General features: G+C 56.7%; 1 protein-coding gene across 1 annotated transcript in view; it reads left to right on the forward strand.

Annotated features, from left to right (window-relative positions):
• The first annotated feature begins 4,875 nt into the window (after positions 1-4,875).
• Positions 4,876-21,361, forward strand: part of NTSR1 (neurotensin receptor 1) — a 46,476-nt gene continuing 29,990 nt past the window's right edge. The window contains exon 1 of the mRNA XM_004310713.1: positions 4,876-5,589. Within this exon, the coding sequence (XP_004310761.1) occupies positions 4,876-5,589 (714 nt within the window). The remainder of the gene's footprint in view (positions 5,590-21,361) is intronic.

Here is a 21,361-nt window from a genome sequence, read left to right on the forward strand (position 1 = left end):
CTGCTCCATAAATCCGGAAAAGTGCACCGCGAGATGCTTTAAATTACTTAGGAGAAGGGGCCGTGCTTTGGCGGGAGGGTGAAACGACAATTGGGACAGTGAGGTCCCCGTGGCCTGACTTCTGCCCCCCCCCGCCCCGGGCCATCTCCCTGCCTGCTTCAGAGGGTGGCGCCCCAGAGGGACCAGCCCTGACCTGCAGCCTGGAACACAGCCTTCCTCATGCATCCTCCACCCTGCGGAAAAAGAGGGAAGGGGGCAGGGCACAACCCTTAAAAGAATGGCCTAGCCCGAGGACACGACGTAAGCTAATTGCAACCAAATAGGTCCAAGATGACGGAGGAGTCCACCTCCACTAGACCTCAAGCCTCAGCATGCGTTCTTTGTAACAAGTCAGCTAAATGACACACCTGCAGGCGTCTCGACAGTTCCGAGGCTGACCATAAGGGTCAAGAAGTAGGTGGCAGCCCCATTCCCGGAAATCCCCGCCCCTTCCCCAATTAGCTGGAATATTCCTCCCACTCATTAGCCTATGAAATTACCCGGCCCTATAAAAACTGACAGTCCCAGACCCTGGTGATTTTCTCACCTTCTGAGATGGCCCACACTCTCTCTGTGGAGTGTGTTTCTCTCTAAATAAATCTGCTTCTTACCTATCACTGTGTCTCTCACTGAATTCTTTCTGCAATGAGACCTCAAGAACCTGAGCTTCACTAAGTCTTGAAACCAGGTGTGTGATCTCAGTTAAAAGACCAGGGAGGGGCTTCCCTGGTGGCGCAGTGGTTGAGAGTCCGCCTACCGATGCAGGGGACACGGGTTCGTGCCCCGGTCCGGGAAGATCCCACATGCCGCGGAGCGGCTGGGCCTGTGAGCCATGGCCGCTGAGCCTGCGCGTCCAGAGCCTGTGCTCCGCAACGGGAGAGGCCACAGCAGTGAGAGGCCCACGTACCACAAAAAAAAAAAAAAGACCATGGGGGATAGGCAGGGTGGGAGGGAGGGAGACGCAAGAGGGAAGAGATATGGGGACATATGTGTATGCATAACTGAGTCACTTTGTTATAAAGCAGAAAGTAACACACCATTGTAAAGCAATTATACTCCAATAAAGATGTAAAAAAAAAAAAAAGACCGTGGGTTTTGGCCGGGTTCGAGTCCCCACATGGGGGTTCAAGTCCCAGTCTGAGGTACACGGTCTCACTGCCACTCACGGGAATGAGCCCCCACGCCCACACTCGCTGGGGGGTCCCAGGAGCTGAGCCCCTCCTCTTCCCCGTCCAGCCTCTCCAGCTCCGGACAGGGTGAGCCCACCGGCGATAAAGCCAGAGTTTATAGAGCAGTGACCTCCACGCGGTGTGGAGCTGTGCACCCGTCACATGGTGCTCGTAGCAACCTAGTGACTTGGGGTCCACTGAGGCTTGGTCAGTTTATTTACCAAGGTCAGGGCAGGTGGACCCCGGACTCCCAGCCACCTCCTAGGCAGCCGGACACCCAGGCAGCAGGACGCGCTCCCCGCAGCCACACCCTCCCCCTCTTCTTGCTCTTCCTTGCTAGCGCAGCTCGCTTTTCCAGAAAGCTGGCCAAGGGCCAAGGCGCGAGCAGGGAGCCAGAGGGACGAGGACGTGAGAACCGAGGCTGGAAGGACGTCCACGCCCCGCCCCCCACCGCCCGCTAACGCTTACACACGTGTTGCTCTATTTTTAAAACCCTCCTTGGAAAGCTGTGCATTCTGACATGTGCAATCCCATGCCATGGGTGGGAAATCAACAGCTAAACTCTACAAATTACACATATTACAAATCCTTAGTGTCTCTAAATAAACGCTCACTACTTCCCACCCACCTGTAGCCTCATGGGAAATCTAGCAATAATATTCATGACAATAAAACGTGTGCTCGCCACTGAGTCACTGAGCTCGCGGTCCTTTGTTATGCAGCAGGAGGTAAACAGATAACTGATACAGGTATCACTGCGAACTTGTTTTTTTTTAATTTAGGAAGAAGCCTTCTTGTTAACAAGAGTCGCCCAGCGGTGGAGTGGGGACCAGAGGAAAGAGAGGGACATTGCCTTAAGGACACACTTCCGAGGGGGAGGGGCCCCTTGACACTGGGACTCCAAGGACTAGGTTCTTGTAGCCGGGGAAGCAAAGCCCTCATCTCGCTGTCCATTGTCTTCCCCTTTACGCTAGTTCAGCAGAAGTCCATTGAGCACCCACTGTACACAGCAGCCTCACAGGGGCCTGGGAGAAGTTAGCAAACCAAACAAGCCGGGACCCCCGCCATGGCGGGGGGGGTCTTCCTAAACAGACTGCTGGGCCCGCAGCCAGGACCCCACCCTGCCTGCAGCATGCTGGGAACCCAGGAATCCAGAGCCACTCAGGTGCCTGCTGCCCCCTCAGGTGACATGCCTACTTCTCCAAGAAACACAGACCCCTCATTTACGGATCTTAGCCCTTGCCGGCACGCAGCGCTTGGAGTGGCAGGGGCAGGGCAGCATGGCCCCAGGTTCTCCCGCGCAGGACTCAGGGGGTCAAGGGTGAGATCCGGTCACTGAAGGACACAGCGGACTGGCCCCGCCCTCCCCGAGCACCCCACCGAAGATTTCTCTAAGGGGTCTCAGCAGTTCAAGAAGCTCTCGTGCCTGGGGAAATCGCAGGAGAAAGGGAAAACAGCTTGGAGTCGAAGGTTCCGGCTGCCGGGCCGTCCGGGCTCCCCGGTTCACAGGAGAAGGGTTCAAAGTGGCCGGGGACCCCAGACAAGGGCCTGCCGCCCACACGGTACAGCAAAGCCTTCCAGGTGACATTTCCTGTGTGGTTTCAAGCAAAGGCCTTGTCATAATATTTGTGCTACGTTGCCTTTCATGACTTTTTAAGCTCCTGGCTGGCTGGAAAAGAAAGCTTTGAAAAGAAGTCAGCTTAGCGGAAAGGTCAGGGGTGTGAAAACCAAACACGAGCTTCCGCAGCCCAGCCAGAGCGCAACAGCCCAGCCAGAGCACGCTTCCATTGCGGGCGTTCTGAGCGGCGACAGCTACTGCCTGGCGAAGGACAGGTCCCAGCGGCCACGGGCTGCTGCCTTCCGCTTGGCGGCTCCCGAGAGAGGCAACGGATGGCACCGTCCGTGGTGAGACCCTGGCGTTCCCCTGGGTGCAGGGATGAGCCTCCATGGGCCCGACACAGTCTGACACATCACTCCTGTGACAAGGACACTCAGCTCCCAATCCCAGGACCTGCTCGCTGAACTGGTGGCCTGTCTTCCAGAGAGCAAACCTGGGCTAATTTGGTGGATTGAAAGCAGCTTTTGTTGCCCTGGGCACGTCGCTCTCACCCTCCGAAGTCCCCACACGATCCGCACAAGAGCGTTCACTCCACAGGTGTCCACTGAGCAGGGCTGTTTGCAGGGCTGACGGCATCCAGAACAGCTGGGCCCCCAGGAGCATCCATTCACCTGTGTGCCCATTTCACAGACGACTAAATCGAGGCACAGAGAAGCTAAAACACTTGCCCAAATATTGAGAAGCAGGTTGAAACCACTTCTGTCGCCTCAGAGCTCACTGTGCTGGCCTCCAGCAAAGGGACGTTTGTGTTTCCTGTGAAGGCTACATTTTTAAGCACGTATTTTATGCGCTAAGACTCCGTGGTGAGAACATCAGGGCTCAGAGGAGCAGGCAAGCCCAGAGCCAGTTGGGAACAGAAAAGTAAGTACTGAACCTGAACTTCTCCCTTGGCCATGCCTGGGGTCTGGGCAGGGCTCCCTGGCCTCGCCCCCTTTCCTCAGCACCTCTCTCCCCTCCACCCACTGCAGTTTCTGATCCCCAGCCCACCAGGTGCAGCCAGCCAGGTCCACGGCTGGGCCCTGAGCGTGACATCTGAGGACCACGTCTAGGTGGTGATGACAGTCCTGGACCGTACCCCCTGCACCCACAGTGGCACAAGGCCACCCACAGGGTGCCAGGCGCAGGAGCCCAGCCCGCTCGGGGGACCAGTGCTGCTTTGTTCTCTGCTTTCTGCTCCCCCATTCAGCTCCTCCCCACCCGCCACTTAACTGTGCCAGAGCTCCCCTGGGCACCCAGCTTCTGGCGCCCCGTGGGCACCCCAGGAAGGAGGGGCAGCCCAGCCATACCAGCAGGAGGCCTCCTCCTTGGGACCCCCACCCCCTCACCTCCTCTCCCCCACCTAGCGAGCTGCAGGCGACCCGGGGCAGTTCCCTTGGGGAGGCGGGGCATAAGAAGCTGGGAAGACCTGGGCCCGGAGGCCGAGCTGCCTGAGGAGGGTGCCTGGAAAGAGCCGACACTCCCTGCGCACCCCGCGGGAATCCCAGGTCCCTGGGGCGCTCCCCACAGCCCGGATGGGCCCTGCGAGGGCGCGGGGGCAACCAGCCAGCCCTGCCCCCTTGAGGGGCGGAGACAGTGGCTGGGGCCGCCTCCTCTCCCCTCCAGCGTCCCCCACGGCTGGGCGCGCCAGTCGCCGCCGGCTCAGGGGAGGCGCGGAGCCCGGGAGGGTGCTGGCGCGGCTGGAGGTACGCGGAGCGGGGTGCGCGGAGAGCACGAGCGAGGAGAGAGCGCTCCGGACAGCCAGGCGTGCGCTCCGCTCGGCACCACAGGCTCGCCCCGCGCAGCCCGAGCCCCGGCCAGCCAGGCGCTCTCAGCTGGAGCCGGCGCTGCCGCCCCGGGGCCGAGGAACCGTGGGGTCTGGTATTCGGAGGAAGCCGGGAAAGCGCGCAGCCCCCGGTGAGTGCAAGCCCCGAGCGCTCTAGGCTGGCACGGACCAGGGGTCGGCGCTTCCCGGCTGGACGGCGCGCCCCCTCTGCCTTTCACGCCCACCCCTCGGGCTCCCTCTGCTCTGTCCCTGCCTGAGACGCGCCCACCCCGCCCGGCGCGCGGGACATGCACCTCAACAGCTCGGCGCCCGGCCCACGGGTCTCCCAGGCTGGCGACCCCTTCTTGCTACCGCCATCGGGGCTGGAGGCGGCGCTCCTGGCCCCGGGCTTCGGCAACAGCTCCGGCAACCTGTCAGAGCCCGTCCCAGCGGCGCCCAGCAGCGACCTGGACGTGAACACGGACATTTACTCCAAGGTGCTGGTGACCATCGTGTACCTGGCGCTCTTTGTGGTGGGCACGGTGGGCAACTCTGTGACGGCGTTCACGCTGGCACGCAAGAAGTCCCTGCAGAACCTGCAGAGCACGGTGCACTACCACCTGGGCAGCCTGGCGCTGTCTGACCTGCTCATCCTCCTGCTGGCCATGCCCGTGGAGCTGTACAACTTCATCTGGGTGCACCACCCCTGGGCCTTCGGCGATGCCGTGTGCCGCGGCTACTACTTCCTGCGCGACGCCTGCACCTATGCCACGGCCCTCAATGTGGCCAGCCTGAGTGTGGAACGCTACCTGGCCATCTGCCACCCCTTCAAGGCCAAGACCCTCATGTCCCGCAGCCGCACCAAGAAGTTCATCAGTGCTATCTGGCTGGCCTCTGGCCTGCTGGCCGTGCCCATGCTCTTCACCATGGGCCAGCAGAACCGCAGCGCCGACGGCCAGCACCCCGGTGGCCTGGTGTGCACGCCCATCGTGGGCACCGCCAAGGTCAAGGTCGTCATCCAGGTGAGCGGCCTCTTCAGGGGAGCAGGAGTCGGAGGGCACCAGGCCAGGGTCTCCCCTGGGGGCAAGGGTCCAAGGCACCCCCTCAGGGAAGCCTCAACGCGTCTCTTTCCCTCACCCCAACAGTACTTTCTGGTCTGTGTACCCTCTGGGTACAGGAAGTTGGAGAAGTGTCCCAAAGGAAGTTTACTCCTGGGAAGCTGGGAAGGGGGGGGGGGTGCGGCAGGAGGGGTGGGGCTTGAGAGCGGCCTGACCCCCACTTCTTCCCCCCTTTCGCTCCAGGGCTGCCAGGTCTCAGCCCCCCTTATCTCATCCCCTCCTTCCATCAAAGGGGGCTGGAGCCCTAGATCAGTGACCTCTCCAGGGGAGGGGCGTCCGTGGATGGACCTCAGCTGTCTCCATGTTCCCCGAGATGCAGGGTAACCTTGTGTGTGCTGGTGCCGGCCTCTTTCGGGAGAGAGTCCCTTCCATCAGCTTCCCAAAAGGCCCTGTGGTCCGTCTCCTCTGTAGCAGAACCGCCCCCACCAGATCTGCTCCCCCTGTGCCTCCTGGCCTGATGCTGTCTTGGGCCAGTTCCTTAATTTAGCCTCAGTTTTCCCATCTGTGAAATGGGGCAATCACAGCCCCCCACCTCTGAAGATGGAAATTCAAGGGAGAAGGTGTGGGAAGTGCTTGTTTGGCTCCTGGCGTGGAGAAGCTCTCGGAAGCACTCTTACTGGTGGTGGTGGTGTCGACGCTGTTTCTGTTGGAAAATCCTAAGGTACTAGGCGTGGTGGCAGGCGGGGGGCCCATGTAAGGTGGATAACACTGGAGCCGGGTGACCAATGGTCCTCTGAGGGTCTGGGCGAAGTGCGCGGGAACCCAGGGGGCAGCCCTCCCCGGGGAATTGGCTTGGACGAGGCGGCCTGGCCAGGAAGGGGTATTCCGACCCTGGGGAGGGGCTTCTCAGGCGGGGACATTCCAGGCAGGGCCCCGAAATGGAAGGAGGAGGGCGTCCATGGGAGCAGGTCCTGGCAGAGACACCGCTTTCAACGGCATCGTGGCCTGAGAATGTGGGTAGCCGTGAAGGCGGGTGGGGGGGCATCCTCCATCTCAGGGTGGGATGGGAAAGGAGGAGCTGGGCTGAGTGGGGGTGGGGTGGGCGCTCTGGGCTGTCCCGTCTGGCTGTCGTTTCATGCCTGAGCCATCCGCAGCTTCCCAGCAGAATTGATGTTGTTGCCTCTGAGTATGACGGGTGTGCCAGGGTAGGAGAGCTGGCGTGCTGGGGGGCAAGAGATGCCGTCTGCATGTCCATCCCTGGGCTGCGGCTGACCCTCCACAAGCCACCACCAAGATGGACCTGGTGGGCAGAATTAAGCTTCGGGTCCCCCGTCGCCTGTGCTGAAAACGTGTGGCTCCGGGTGTCCCTGCATGGAGTGGCCCCGGCAGCCACGTGCGGCGGGGAGATGAGTCAGAGGCGGCCGCCTCTCTACTGATGCCTCTCCTGTGCCAGAAACAGTGGCAAGCAGGGCGGATGCAGTGAACAGTGGGAATGGCCTCCCGGCTTCCTGTGAGGTCTCGAGGGGCTGTGCCCAGGGTTGGGGGGTTGGGGGACAGCAGCCATGACACCTGCCTATGAAGGTTGGACGTGTCCGGCTCAGGTCAGCAGCTCGGGGTCAGCAGTGCCCACTGCCCTCCAAGGGGATGCTCCCCTCAGACCCCTGCCCGCTCTGGCCCCTGTGGCTCAGCCAGGAGCAGCCGGCATTCGGATCATCCAGAAAAAACAACAAGAGCAGAGGGAGCACGGCCTCCCCCCAAAGCATCCTCACTCTCTCTTGGTCATGGAACCAGACACCTCAGTGACATGGCCTCGCCTCCCAAAGGGCCACTCCCAGGAATCCTTTTGGTCAGAGGCTGTGATGCTGATGTGGGCCGGGGCGTGTCCTGCTCATGCGTCCACTAGACAGGTGTCTGTTGAGCACGCGCTGCGGAAGGACCGCTCTTGTGCCCGCAGCTGTAGCACGCGCTGCGGAAGGACCGCTCTTGTGCCCGCAGCTGTGGCACTGCCGAGAGTTTACTCAATACTTGCTGGCTTCCTGGCGCCCTCAGAGATCAGAGTTTCCATTTTTTTTAAAAGGCCTTGGCCATGTGCTTGGGAGAGACTGACGGGCCGGTTGTGGAAGGTGCCCTTCCCTCTGATGCTGACGGCTCCCACGAGGCTTCTTGGGCTCCTGCATGCGGGCTGCTTCCTGTGCCTGAAAGAACGTTCCTCGCGGGGGAGCTCAGCCCTGGCGTTGCTCCCCGCTGCGTCTCTTCTGCACCGCCAGCCGCCACCCAGGAGAGGATTCCCCGGGGGATTTTACGTTCCCCACACGGGCTTCTGGGCCACCTGGCAGATCTGGGCCGACGTCCACGGTTTTTGAACCGTGACATCTGTCCAAAGAGGGGCTGGGTGCCCGCCTCCATGTGTCTGCCTCTCATGGGCCACGTTTGGACGTGGGGCGACGTTGCCCAATCAAATGACCCTACCTTCCAAAACGGGGGCCCCTCCCAGCCCAACTGTATCCCACAAGGCCTGTCAGCCCTCCACACCTGTGAGATTCTGTCCTGGACACTTGCAAACGAAGTCGTGTTTAGAAACGAGGTGGTTCAGTGATTAGATTTCTGAGCCGCTTGGAATTGTCATTGCTGGCCACAGCTGGGCATGTTCTGGGCGTGTAGCCGGGGGCTGGGGGTGGACAGGGGGCCAGAGGAGCTTACGGTGAGGACAGGGCCTTGCAGGCCAGCGAAGGCCCCAGACCCTGGGCCTCAGGTCAATGGGGGAGTCTGGGAGGAGGAGGCCTCAGGGCCTGCCACGTTGCCCGAGGACGGTCCGGCCCCTCCCTGGACCCCAGAGGGAACTGGATTCAATCCTCCTAAACAGACTGCTGGGCCCAGGGCCGACTTCTGGAGTGGAAGACAGCACGTGCCAGGGATTGTGGGGTCTCCCTGTTGGGCAGCGCTGTCCCTGCTCACTCAGGCATCTCCCAGGGCAGGCAGTGGTCCCCACACAGGTGGGCTGACCCTGGTCGTGTCTGGTCCACTGCGTTTCAGGCCTGGCCTCGTGCTCTGACCTCAGCGTGATGAGGTCCTGCCATCACAGGCTCTGTGTCGCAGCTGCGGGTCCGGTGGGGCCCGTGTCCATCCATCCTGTGAGCGTGTACTGGGCGCTGACCGGGCAGCTGGCCGGGAGGGCAGCGACCCGAGGAGGCCTTAGTGGGAGAGGCCCTCCTGTCCCCGTCACTGGCTGTCTCCAGAGCTCAGTTACTAGAAGGGGATCCTTTCCCTCCAAAGTACAGAGTCATCTGTGCCTCTGGGGGGGGCAGGATCTGGGGGCCACACCTGCAGTGGGTGGGCACGTGAGCTCAGAGTCCAGACCTTGGGCCACAGCCAGAGACGCCCCAGGAATAGGGTCACCTCCAGCCCTCGATGCTGATGGGCACCTGCAGGCAGAGCGCCCAGCGCCCTGGTCCAGGATTTATGCTTCATACTGCCCAGTGGAGCTTAGAGCCCCGTAGTGGTTAGTGCCCAGCGGTGATGAGTGCCCAGTGGTGATGAGTGCCCAGTGGAGCTTAGAGCCCCGTAGTGGTTAGTGCCCAGTGGTGGTTAGTGCCCAGCGGTGATGAGTGCCCAGCGGTAGTTAGTGCCCAGCGGTGATGAATGCCCAGCGGTGGTTAGTGCCCAGCGGTGATGAGTGCCAGCGGTGATGAGTGCACAGTGGTGGTTAGTGCCCAGTGGTGGTTAGTGCCCAGTGGTGATGAGTGCCCAGCGGTGGTTAGTGCCCAGCGGTGATGAGTGCCCAGCGGTGGTTAGTGCCCAGCGGTGATGAGTGCCCAGCGGTGGTTAGTGCCCAGCGGTGATGAGTGCCAGCGGTGATGAGTGCACAGTGGTGGTTAGTGCCCAGTGGTGATGAGTGCCCAGCGGTGGTTAGTGCCGAGCGGTGATGAGTGCCCAGCGGTGGTTAGTGCCCAGCGGTGATGAGTGCCCAGCGGTGGTGAGTGCCCAGCGGTGGTGAGTGCACAGTGGTGGCCTCGTGCAGTCACCGGCAAGTGTCCTTGGGGCAGCGTGCGTAAACCCAGTCCTCGTGAGGCTCAGCCGGGGGTAGGTGTCCCCCTCCTGGGAGCTCAATGCTCTGCCAGGGCGGGCCGACAGAGGACCTCTAGGAGGCTCCCAGGTCACAGCAGCCCCTCTGCACGTGGCCGCGCCCTGGGAAGGGTGAATTAGTGACCACAGGGCATCTGCACACCCCCCCCCAGCGAGGCCGCCCTAAGGCAGCCGCGTCGGCGCGGCTGAGCTCTCGGCTGTCACTTCGTGGTCGCCGTCTTCCAGGCCCCGTGGCCCCGGCAGCAGCTGCGCGAGGGGGGGGGGGGGCCACCCCGGGAGCGCGGCCTCATTGTCTGCCTCCGCGTTCAGTGCCGCCGGCAGCAGTGCTCCTCGCTGGGCTCGGGCCCGGCTGCAGGAGGGGGGCTGGCCCTGGGCGGGGCTCGTGCCGGGGGGGCTCGTGTCTGTGGGCACATGGACCCGGCGGTGTACTGAGCGCCAAGGCCATTAAAGTCTGACGTGATTCCGCGGAGGCAGAGGCAGCCGAGACCCGTCTCCACAAAGTGGAAGAAAATTGGTTCCAGTAAAATCAGGGCATCGATCATTTTCTCTGTTTCTGTCCTGTGCCACCAGCTGCGCCCGGTGCCCTCCTCCCCCATCCATCCACCTGTTGGCGCCCCATTCGTGGAGCCGCCGCTGCTTCCCCTGCAGCCGACTCGGCCTCAGTGACGCTGCTACTCATGGCTGAAGTTGGGCGAGTCACAGGCCCCCGAGAGGAACGTTATACTGGGGAAACGGGCAGACGCCAGAGTGAGCGCCCCCAGGACTGGGGCCATCGTGGGCCTCCTGCTGTATACGCACTGAGGACACGGCACCCCTGCCCAGAAACGGACCCTCCACGTATCTCTTTGTCCCCGAAATTGAGGGATGTTCTAAAGGCAGCTGCCCTGTGCTCACAAGGTGCCCAGATCGTGAAAGTCCAAGACAGGCCGGGGGGCTGTTCTGTATTAAAGGGGATTAAAGACACAGCGCCTGAGCACAAGGCATGGTTTCCCATCAGACCCTGGTCCAGAAAGGCTGTTGCTGGGACAGTGGCTGGATGAGGTCCACGGTTCGCGCGTGTGTTGTACTGACGTGGGACGGGACTCCTCGGTCTGGCAAAATCCTGCTGCGCTTCTGCACGAGCACAGGGTCTGTCCTGAGGCTCCGCGGCAGTGAGGAGGGCAGGGACCCCCGTGAGCGGCCGCCCCAGGGGACGCCCTCAAGCTTCGGGCCGGCAGCCCGTCCCCCGCGTCTGGAGTCTCAGCCGCAGGGACCGGGGCTCTGGCCAGCACAGGGTGCTCTCCCACGGGCAGCAGCAGGACAGTGAGGCCGGGCCAGGTGGTGCTGGAGGCCTCCGTTCCCTCCAGCAGAGGAGCAGCAAACGTCCCGCCTGGTTATCGAGCGTCTGTTTCGAGGGGAGAGGAATCACCAGCCTTTTGTTCTTTTTTTCTGTTAGAGTGAAAGATACATAACATAAAGCTTTACCACCCATCTCCAGAGCTCTCCCATTGTTCCCCAGGGAGACTGTGTCCCCACTGGACCCCAGCTGCCCCGCCCCTCCCGCCCTGACTGTCCGTCTAGGGTGTGGCTGCACCAGGCCTTCGTCGGACGGGATTTCAAGCCTTTCTTTGGTCTCTAAGATGCAGTGGTCAGGAGTGCACGCCCCGTGCCGGGGGACGGAAGCCAGCCTCAACAGGCCCCCGACTGTACGACTCTGATCGCGTGACCTGGGCACAGGCGGGGGGGGGGGGGTGTCGGCAGTGGGTGGTGAATGTTCTGCGTCTTGCCCGTGCTGCGGGCGCGTGTATCAAAACTCACGGAACTTAGATAAAGGAGTGATTTCGGTGAACGTACACCGTGTCTCCATGAGTCAGTCAGAGATGAAAGCTCAGGGTCCAAGGCCTCGTCCTGTGAAGGCTGTTTGGGTGCCGGGTCCTCCCTCGGGGGTGGGGTGCCTTTGGGCAGGAAAGAACCAAAGGGTCCTAGGAACGTTCCTGGGGAGCTGGAAGGCCCCAGGCAGCCGCTTGCCCTGCGCCCGCTGCATCACCGCCAGGAACCGGGCAGGTGCTTGGCACCTGGGGGTGGGGGGAGCGGTGGTGCCCAGCTGTGGCGGCTGCCTGGTCCCCAAGAACCCCGCTCCGACCCGGCAATGCCTGGCATCAGACCTGGCCCCTGCCGTCCCTGGTGAAAGCCTGGCCCCGAGAGGAAGGGGAAACTGAGGCCCAGAGAGGGTGGGGGCATCCCAGCCAGGCCCAGCACCGGCCCCGGGCTGCTGCTCCCGCAAGGGGCCCAGGTGGAGCCACCCACCTGCTGCGATCCCTGCCCCCTTTGGGGACTTCACACACGTGCACCTGTGGGGGCAGCTTCATGCCCCGAGGCTGGTGCGGGAGGGGGAGGGTGGCCAGGCCAGTGCACCCAGGAGCCCGGAAAGGGGCCCTCTGGGGCTTCTCGCCTGTGGCAGCCCAGGACCCGAGGTCAGATCCCAGCTTCTCCACGGGCAGCTGCAGGGCCTGGGCGAGCGATGTGACCGTCTGTGCCTCAGCTTCCTCACCTGCCGGCTGGTCCAGGAGCCGAGGAAGGGCTCAGGGGCCCACACACAACAAAACGCGGCATCGGGAGAGACGGGCCCTCTGATTCGCCGTTTTAGGGGAACAAGAGCCCGTCTCCTCCCTAGAAAGCTCTGCGTGCCGGAGCTGGGAGCTGATCCTGTGGTCCACGCTCAGTCCCGCCCTGGGGGTCTGCATGCACGCGTCAGGTCCTACAGGAAACCCCTGGGTCTGGCATTGTTCCCATACCTGTAGGCTCAGGGTCCGCCCTCAGCATCCGTCCAGCTCCTCCAAGAAGCATTCGCTGCCCGAGGGCCTGAGCCAGGTCTCTGCAGCACCGTGTGCATGAAGAATCCCCTCCTGTCACTTGTGATGACAGCCGCCTCCCTCACCCCCTTCCACCCCTACTCAACGAGCATCGTGTGTGAGGCACCACGGGTCCCGCAGGGAACAAAACTGGCAAAGGTTTCCGCCCCGTGAAGTACACATCCCGGCGGAGAAGACAGACAATTAGCAAAATAAATAAGTACAACATGCAAATGGTAGATAGTAAGGAGGGCAGCAGAGAAAAGGTGAACAGGAGAGGCCTCACAGCGGCAGGTAGGGGCAGGTGTGACAGCATCTGGGGAGGAAGCTTCCAGGAGAGGGAGCAACAGGTACAGGACTGTGGCCGCCGGCACCTGCCACGGCGACGTGGCCAAGCAGGCGAGCCCAGGGCAGGACCAGACGTAACAGGTGATCATGTAGGGCACGCAGTGTCCCTTATCCGGGAAAAATGGGCCCCACGGGAGACTCTGAGCAAGGAGCCATGTGACATACGTTTCAGGGGACCATTCTGTCTGCCTTGTTGAGAACTCAGCGGGGGTCAGAGAGGACGGTTAGGAAGCTGCTGCGGCGTTCTGAGCGCGTGATCACCGAGAGCCGGCTGGTTACGGGGAAGGTGGAAAAATGATAAGATCCCAGATCCAGGCTTTTCTGTTTTCTTAGGTTTAAGTTTACATCCAGTAACAATCATTTTCCTTTTGTTTACATCTATGCGTTTTGACAAATACATAGAGCCCTGTAACCACCACCACCAAAGAGAGAGCCCGGTCCTGTCGCCCGTGGAGTCTCTGCACACCCCCATCCCCTCACCCACCCCGCCCCACCCCTCCGACGGCCTTGGGCCTGACTCCGACGCCAGGTACGTGGAACCTCTGAGCCTGGCTTCCTTTGATTACGTAATGCCCTAAGATTCATCCATGTTGTCCCCTGTATCAATAGCGTGGAGTACGAGTCCGTCGCACAGATGTTCCACCGTTTGTTCACCCATTCGCTGGTCGAAAGACATTTGGGTCGTTTCCAGTTTTGAGCAGTTATGAGTAAAGCCACTGCAAATATTCACGTACAGGACAGCGTGTGAACACATGCTTTCATTTCTCTCGAGTTAACACTTAGGAGGCAGATTTCTGGGTCATACAAGCAGTGTATCTAACTTTATAGGAATTTGCCAGACCTTTCCAAAAGTGGATTTGCCATTTCGAATGTCCCCCAGCAACGTGGAAAGACAGTTCTCTGCATCCCGGGCAGCACCTGGCATCGTCAGTGTCTGGTTTGGTGGTTTTGTTTTCATTTATCCATTCCAGTAGGAGTGTGGTGGTATCTTGTTGAGGGTTTAATTTGCGTTTCCTTAGTGACTCATGACGTTAAGCATCTTTTCAGGTGCTTCCTTGGAATCTGTGTATCTTCTTTGGCAAAGTGTCTGTTCCCATAGTTCGCCTATTTTTAAAATCGGGTTGTTTTCTTATTGTTGACTTTTGAGAGTTTTTAAAGTATATTCTGCATCTAAGTCCTTTGCCAGATATGTGATTTGCAAATATTTTCTCCCCTTCTGTGGCTCATCTTTGTATTTGCTAACGTTGCATGTCACAGAGCAAAAAGTAGGAATGTTGACGAAACCCAACTTACCAAAACATTTAATGGGTCGAGCTGTTGGTATTGTACCTAATCCAAGGTCACTAAGTTTTCTTCTCTCTCCTCTTCTGGAATCTTTATAGTTCTATGTTTTATACTTAAGTTTATGCTCCAATCTGAGCTAATTTTTCTGTAGGGTGTGAGATATAGGTACCTTATTTGCAGACATATATCCACGACCAATACCGCTTGTGAAAGATGATCTTTTCTCCTTTGGAGTGTTTTTGCACCTTAATTAAAAAATCACCTGACCTCATGTGTGGGGGTCTATCCAGACTGTCATCTGTTCCTTTAATCTATGTGTCTGTACTGTCCCCAGCCCAACAGTCTTGACCACTGTAGCTTTATAGGAAGTCTTTCAAGGAGCACGAGTCCTCCAACTTTGTTCTTTTCCAAAATTGTTTTGGCTACTCTAGTTCCTTTGCTCTCTACATAAATTTTAGAATCAGATTTTCAGTATCTACAAAAAAGCCTGCGGGGATTTTGATTGGGATTGTGTTAATCTACAGATCATGTGGGGAGACGTGGCATCCTAACATTGAGCCTCTTCCAACGCATGACTACACTACGTCTCTCCATTTATTTAGGTCTTTGATTTTTTCAACAGTAGTAGTTTTCAGCACAGAGATCCTACACATATTTTGTTACATTTGTATCTAAATATTCATGTTTGGGGAATTATTATATATGTACTTAAAATTTTTTTCTATTTCCAAGTTTTCATGGCCGGTATATATAAATGTGATTGATTTTTAGTTACTGACGTTGTAACCGTGATAATAATAATAATAACAACTTATTAATTCTAGAAATTCGTTTGTAGGTTCCCTGGGATTTTCTATGTAGACAGTGTTGTTGTCTGTGAATAGAGAAAGTGTGATTTCATCCCTTCCAATTCTTTAATTTCCTTTTCTTGCCTTACTGGCCTAGCTACAACTTCTAGTATGATATTTAATAGGGGTGGAAGAAAAGACGTCCTCGCCTTGTTACTGAGCTTAGAGAGAAAGTCTTCAGTGTTTACAATTAAGTATGAGGGTTTTAGTTTAAGTTTTTAGTAGATGTTTTTGTTTGTTTGTTTGTTTTGTTTTTTTGTAATTTATTTTGCGGGACGCGGGCCTCTCACTGTTGCGGCCTCTCCCGTTGTGGAGCACAGGCTCCGGACGCGCAGGCTCAGCGGCCATGGCTCACGGGCCCAGCCGCTCCGCGGCATGTGGGATCTTCCCGGACCGGGGCATGAATCCGCATCCCCTGCATCAGCAGGCGGACTCTCAACCACTGCGCCACCAGGGAAGCCCTTAGTAGATGTTTTTTATCAGGTGAAGAAAGTTCCCTTCTATGCCTTGTTTGCTAAGAGTTTTTATCATGAATGGACGCTGAATTTTGTCCAATGCTTTTTCTGCATCTGTTGGTATGATCGTGTGGCTTTTCTTCATTAGTCAGCTAATATGGTGAATGATATTAATTTTTTATTGTGGTAACATATACATTACATAAAATTTACCATTTTCCGACGCACAGTTCAGTGACATTAAGTTCATTCACACTGTTGTGCAATCGTCACCGTTATCCATCTCCAGAATTTTCTTCATCTTCCCAAACAGAAACCCTTTAAACAGCTGCTCCCCATCCACCCATCCTCCAGCCCCTGGAAACTACCACTTCCCTTTCCGTCTCGGTGAATTTGGGTATACTAGGTACCTCGTTTCGGTGGAAAACATTGATTACTTTAATGTTGAACCAGTCTCACAGTCCTAGGACAAACTACTTGGTCGTGTATTATCCTTTTCATATGTTGCAGGATTTGACTTGCTAATATTCTATTGAGAATTTTGGGTCTGTGTTCATGAGAGATACTGGTCTATACTCTTCTTTTCTTGTAACGTCTTTGTCTGGTTTTGGTATCAAGATAATTCTGGCCTCATGAAACGAGTTGGAAAGTATTGGCGCCTCTTCTGTTTTCTGAAAGAGAGTGAGTGGAATTGGTATTATTTCTTCTTTAAAGGTTTGGTAGACTACTCCAGTGAAACCATCTGGGCCTGAAGTTTTATGGGAACGTTTCTAATTCAGTTCCTTTAATAGGGATGTTCAGGTTATGTATTTATTCCTGAGTACGTTTTGGCAACTTGTGTCTTTCAAGGAATTGGTCCATTTTAACTAAGTTGGCATAGGGTTGTCTGTAGTATTCATTTATCATCCTTATGATGTCTGTGGGGTCTGTGATGATATCTCCTTTTTCATTCCTAGTATTGGTAATCTGTGTCTTCTCTCTTTTGTCCTTGGTCAGAGTATGGCTAGGAGTTTATCCATATTATTGTTCTTTGTAAAGAACAAGCTATTGATTGCATTGATTTTTTAAATTGTCTTTCTGCTCCTAACTGCATTTCATTTCTCTGCTTGCTTTGGGTTTAATTTGTTCTTATTTTCCTAGATTTCTTAAGGTGGAAGCTTAGACAATTAATTCAAGACCTGGGATTTCTTTCAATTCTTTTATAATATAAACATGTAATGCTAAAACCTTTCTCCTAACTACTGCTCTAGTAGCACCTCAAAACCCTTGAAATGCTGTGTTCTAATTCAGCTCAAAATATTTTCTCATTTCTCTTTAGAAAGAGCTTCCTTTTTAGAAGTGTGTTGTTTAACTTCCAAATGTTTGGCGATTTTCCAGCTAACATGTTGTTATTGATTTCTCATTTAATTCCATATGTTCAGAGAACACGCTTGCACGATATCAGTTCTTTAACGGTGTTACTGTGTGTGCTCTGGTCCCAGATAATGGTCTGTGTTGGCGGGTGATACACGCACACGCGCAGAACATGTATTCTGCTGTTGTCGGGTGTATTATTCCGTAAGGGTCAACGTGGTTGATAATGTTGTATTATTTAGTTCTAAAGTTTCCATCGGTCCTTTTAACATGGCTTCTTTTTCTCTTTTAAGAACTTTTATCTTTTCGGTCATTTCAGGAGGGTTGCCTTTACCTCAGGGAGCATGATTGCGGTAGCTTCTGTCAAGTCTTTGGTGATCCCATCATCTGAGTCTTCTCGAGGGTGGCGTGTACGAATTGTCTTTTCCTTGAGAGTTAACCATATTTCTCTGGTTCTTTCAATGTCAAGTGATTTTGGATCACTTCCCAAACATCTTCAATACCGTTGTGGTATTTGGGGTTATGTTAAAATCCTCCGCAGAAGGTTGACGTTTTTCATTGATTCTTTTCTTTTAGCCATCAGCCCAGTTAGAACTGAAGTTCTGTCTCACTCTCTGTTGGTGGTGATTCCAATGTCAGTTCTGTTTTCAGGTTCTTGACTGTGCTCTTCTGCTCTTCCCCCTATGGGCACCATTCGGGGTGTAGTCTTAGATCTTGGAGGTGGTTTATATCACAGTTCAGGTTTCGGAAGCTCTGCTCTGGTTCTTTGGGTGTGTCCGTGTGTGTGCGGGTCGATGGTAACCCCACGATTGGTGTCAGTTAATGCACAGACCCTTTGCCAGCTCTCACCTGCTGAGATTTCCTCCCCACATGCTCCACTTTCTTAGTCCTCAGGCTGGGAAGCCAGAGTATCCGGTTTAGGTCCTCTACTGACTTTTCTTTTTGCGGTACGTGGGCCTCTCACTGTTGTGGTCTCTCCTGTTGCAGCGCACAAGCTCCGGACGCGCAGGCTCAGCGGCCATGGTTCACGGGCCCAGCCGCTTCGCGACATGTAGGATCCTCCCGAACCGGGGCACAAACCCGCGTCCCCTGCATCAGCAGGCGGACTCCCGACCACTGCGCCACCAGGGAAGCCCTCTACTGACTTTTCGAGGTCTACCTCTCTGAATCTGTTCTTGTAATGGCTGCTCTCGGGCTATCAACACGCACCCTTACGTTATCAAAGTTTGGTGAGCGTTCATATCGTACCCCTTCACACCTGACACTTCTCACGCTCACTGTTCACCCGGAGGTCTGTTTTCATGGACCTCCTTTTTTCTTATTAGTGGGTCACGTTGTCTGATTTCTTTGCATACCTAGTAATTTTTTGCTTACGCTGGACATTGTAGATGACACGTTGAAGACTCTGGATTCTACTTTCTTCCCTTGAAGAGTGTTGGCTCTTGTTTTAGTGCCGTTCAGCTGCAGACTGATTATCGTGAACTCGTGGAGGCTGGGCTTACGCCTCACTAGTGCAGCTCTGTGGAAAGCCCAGCCCTCCTGTCCTGGGAGGATTCAAGTCTGGGCTCAGTCTCCACTGGCGATATTGTCCTTTGCTTTTAGGCTTAGTTAGGGTGGGTCTAGACTTGGCCTTCCTCCAGGGCATGGTCCTTACTACTAAGGTGTGGACTTGCTGGCATCTCAGCAGGATACTCGGTGTGTTAGGGAGGGCACTCCTCTCCCCTCCAGCTCTGCCAGAATGCCAGCCGCCCTCCCATAAGCCCTTCAAGGTTTCAGTCTGTGCACACACGCCAGCCAGCCCAGACCCATAGGAAGGCCCCCCGCAGGCTTCCGAGGACCCTACCGCGGGCATGCATGTCCCCCTCTTCAGCAGGTGGAAGCCCCTCCTGCAGCCGCAAGCTCCGGTTTCCACCTCCTCAGCTGGAGTAGCCATGCTCTGCCCAGACCCCAGCTCCTCAAGCCACAGCCAGAAAAGTGTCCCCAGGAAGAGAACTGGGTGACAGTGGGGCCCACCTTGTGATTTCCCTGCTCTCAGGGGCCACAGTCGCGCCCTGTGGCTTGCCCTGTGTCTGAAAACAATCGCCTGGTAAATTGCGTACAACTGTACAGGTTATGACAGGAGAGCTTGTGCAGTACCCCACGTGGAAGTCATCTGTGGATTTTAAACACTGCCTGCTTTCAAAAATATCTGAGGCAGCTTATGATAAAAGACCTGGTTCAAAGGGATTATTAAAATAATGTTGCGAAAGAATACATGAAAAGAAACACAGTTATCCTGGAAACATAACGTTGAAGACAGCCACTGCATCTGAGTAAATCTTGTACTGAGGCTTGTGGAGAAAGTGCAACATTATTTGGACTTAAACATTTTTAGCTCTTTGTCTGTTAAAAGGTGGATTTATTGTAAATTTCAGTAACTCTCTCTGGACATATTTAAAGGTTAAGAGCATTCTTCAGTGAGTAATCCAAAAAGGATTCCTCTGTTTAAAAAAACACACCACTTCCAACCTCCTGAAGTTCAGAGAATCCTGGGGCTGTTTGGGAATCGACCCTGTTGAGGAGCTATTAAGTAGTGACTGCTCACAGCAGGCCGTGGGACACTGCGGTCCAGAGCATAACTTCCCAGTTGTTTGGCAGGACCCCAAACCTCCAGGTCCCGAGGGTCAGGAGGGAGTAAAAGTACATCTGGGTCGTGTCACTTCGGAGCCCCGTCTGTAGAGCCATCCAGGACATGCTGGTCCGGAGCCAAAATCAAAGACTCACTCATTTGTGAACCGGTCCCTTTTGGGCTCTGTGCCCGACGGGATGGGCATGGTCAGAAGCACTGTGCAGGGGGCATGGGGGAGAAGCAGTTACATCTGTGCTGACCTGTCTCCCGGGCGCTCCTGATCTGGGCTCACCGGCCGCTCCCATTGCTGCCAGCCCCTCCTGGGGACCCTTCAGAAGAAGGTGCACCGGGTGGGGGCACGGATCTCTCCATCCCAGGGATCCTGTTGGACCCGTAGTCTGGAGACCCCACTCTGGACTGTCCTCAGTGTGGGGAGCCCCGTGACATCACCCCTTTGTTCTCCCCACCCCAGGGATGGGCCTGGGGAGGCAGGGCCAAGCTGTGACAAAGCACCCTCCGGTGGTCTCCCACTGGTCTGCCCGTCTCCCGGGGACAGCCGGTCAGGAGCACAGGCACCAGCGTCCAGGGCAGGAGGCAGGACGGAGAACCCCACGAGCAAGGGGTCAGGCAGCTGAGTCGTGGCGGGTCCTGTGCCGACGCCTGCGGCGATGCCCACGTGGCTTTTGCAGGAGGCAGGAGGGAGAGCGGCCGGCCCGAAGGCCCCTCTGTCCCCACAGGCTGGCACGACGCCTGGGCACCAGATTCCGCCCAGTGCCAAGGCTCATTCTGCTGAGGTGGACCTGAGCCCCAGCCGGGGACATCTGCTCTGCCGGGGGCTGCACGGGGTTTCAGGAGGAGGGGACATGTGAGGGCAGTGGCCGCACGCAGGCCCGGGGCTTGGGGGGCGCCGAGCTCATGGGGGCCCTGAGGACAGTGGGCTCTTTGCGCGCTCAGAGGCCCAGAAGATGGGAAAAAACAGCAGCCGGCCACGGCGAGCTGGCGGCGAACAGACAGCGAATCCCAGCCAAGGGGGGCTTTCCTAGAACAGCGAGGCGCCTCTGAGGCCCCACCCTGTCAAACACGCCTGCAGACTCTCGAGGTGGATAATTGCAAGGCACTAAGACAGGGTGAACACCAGTTAAACTTCCTGCAATTCATTTTCCTGACAGCTTGTTTTAAGAGATGCCGTCTCATGTACTAAAAATACCTCCTTTAGTGTCGGATCTGGAGGGCAGCTAGAAGACGCTCAGAAAGGTTCCAGTCAAAACCACCAGGGGCGGGTCTTCATGTTTTGAAAAAGCTCTAACCCCAAACACCTTTTGTGCTTCTGTCTGTCACGGAGACCGTGGGAAACTCCTTGGTCTCGGGGGCTGACTGTCCTGGGGCCACAGCAGCAAAGACCAGCAACAGACCAGGCCTCTCGGAACAATAGAAATCTATTCTCGCACAGATCTGGAGGCCAGATTCCAAAATCAGGGCGTGGGCAGGGCCAGGCGCCCTCCGGGGGCCCAGGGGAGGGTCCTTCCTGCCTCTTCCAGCTTCTGGAGGCCCAGGCGGCCCTGGGCTTGCGGCCGCATCCCCCCCGTCTCTGCCTCAGTCTTCACGTGGCTTCTCCCCTGTGTCTGTGTCTCTCCTCTCTGGCTCTTCCTAAGGACACTTGTCCTTGGATTTAGGGCCCCCCCACTCCAGGATGACCTCATCTTGAGATCTTTAATTGCATCCACAGAGACACTTTTTCCAAACAAGGTCACATTCACTGGTTCTGGGGGTTAGGACTGGACGTATGTTTTGGGGGCCACCAGTAGCTCCACTAGACCACACTCCAAGGGCAGAGGCAGAACGCGGGACAGGACAGCTCTTGCGGACAGAGGGCTGGCCCCTGTGGGCTGCCTGCCCGCATCATCTCAGCCCCCGGCCAGCACGGGG

This window comes from Tursiops truncatus, chromosome 15, assembly GCF_011762595.2.
Source record: "Tursiops truncatus isolate mTurTru1 chromosome 15, mTurTru1.mat.Y, whole genome shotgun sequence".
Lineage (NCBI taxonomy): Eukaryota > Metazoa > Chordata > Mammalia > Artiodactyla > Delphinidae > Tursiops > Tursiops truncatus.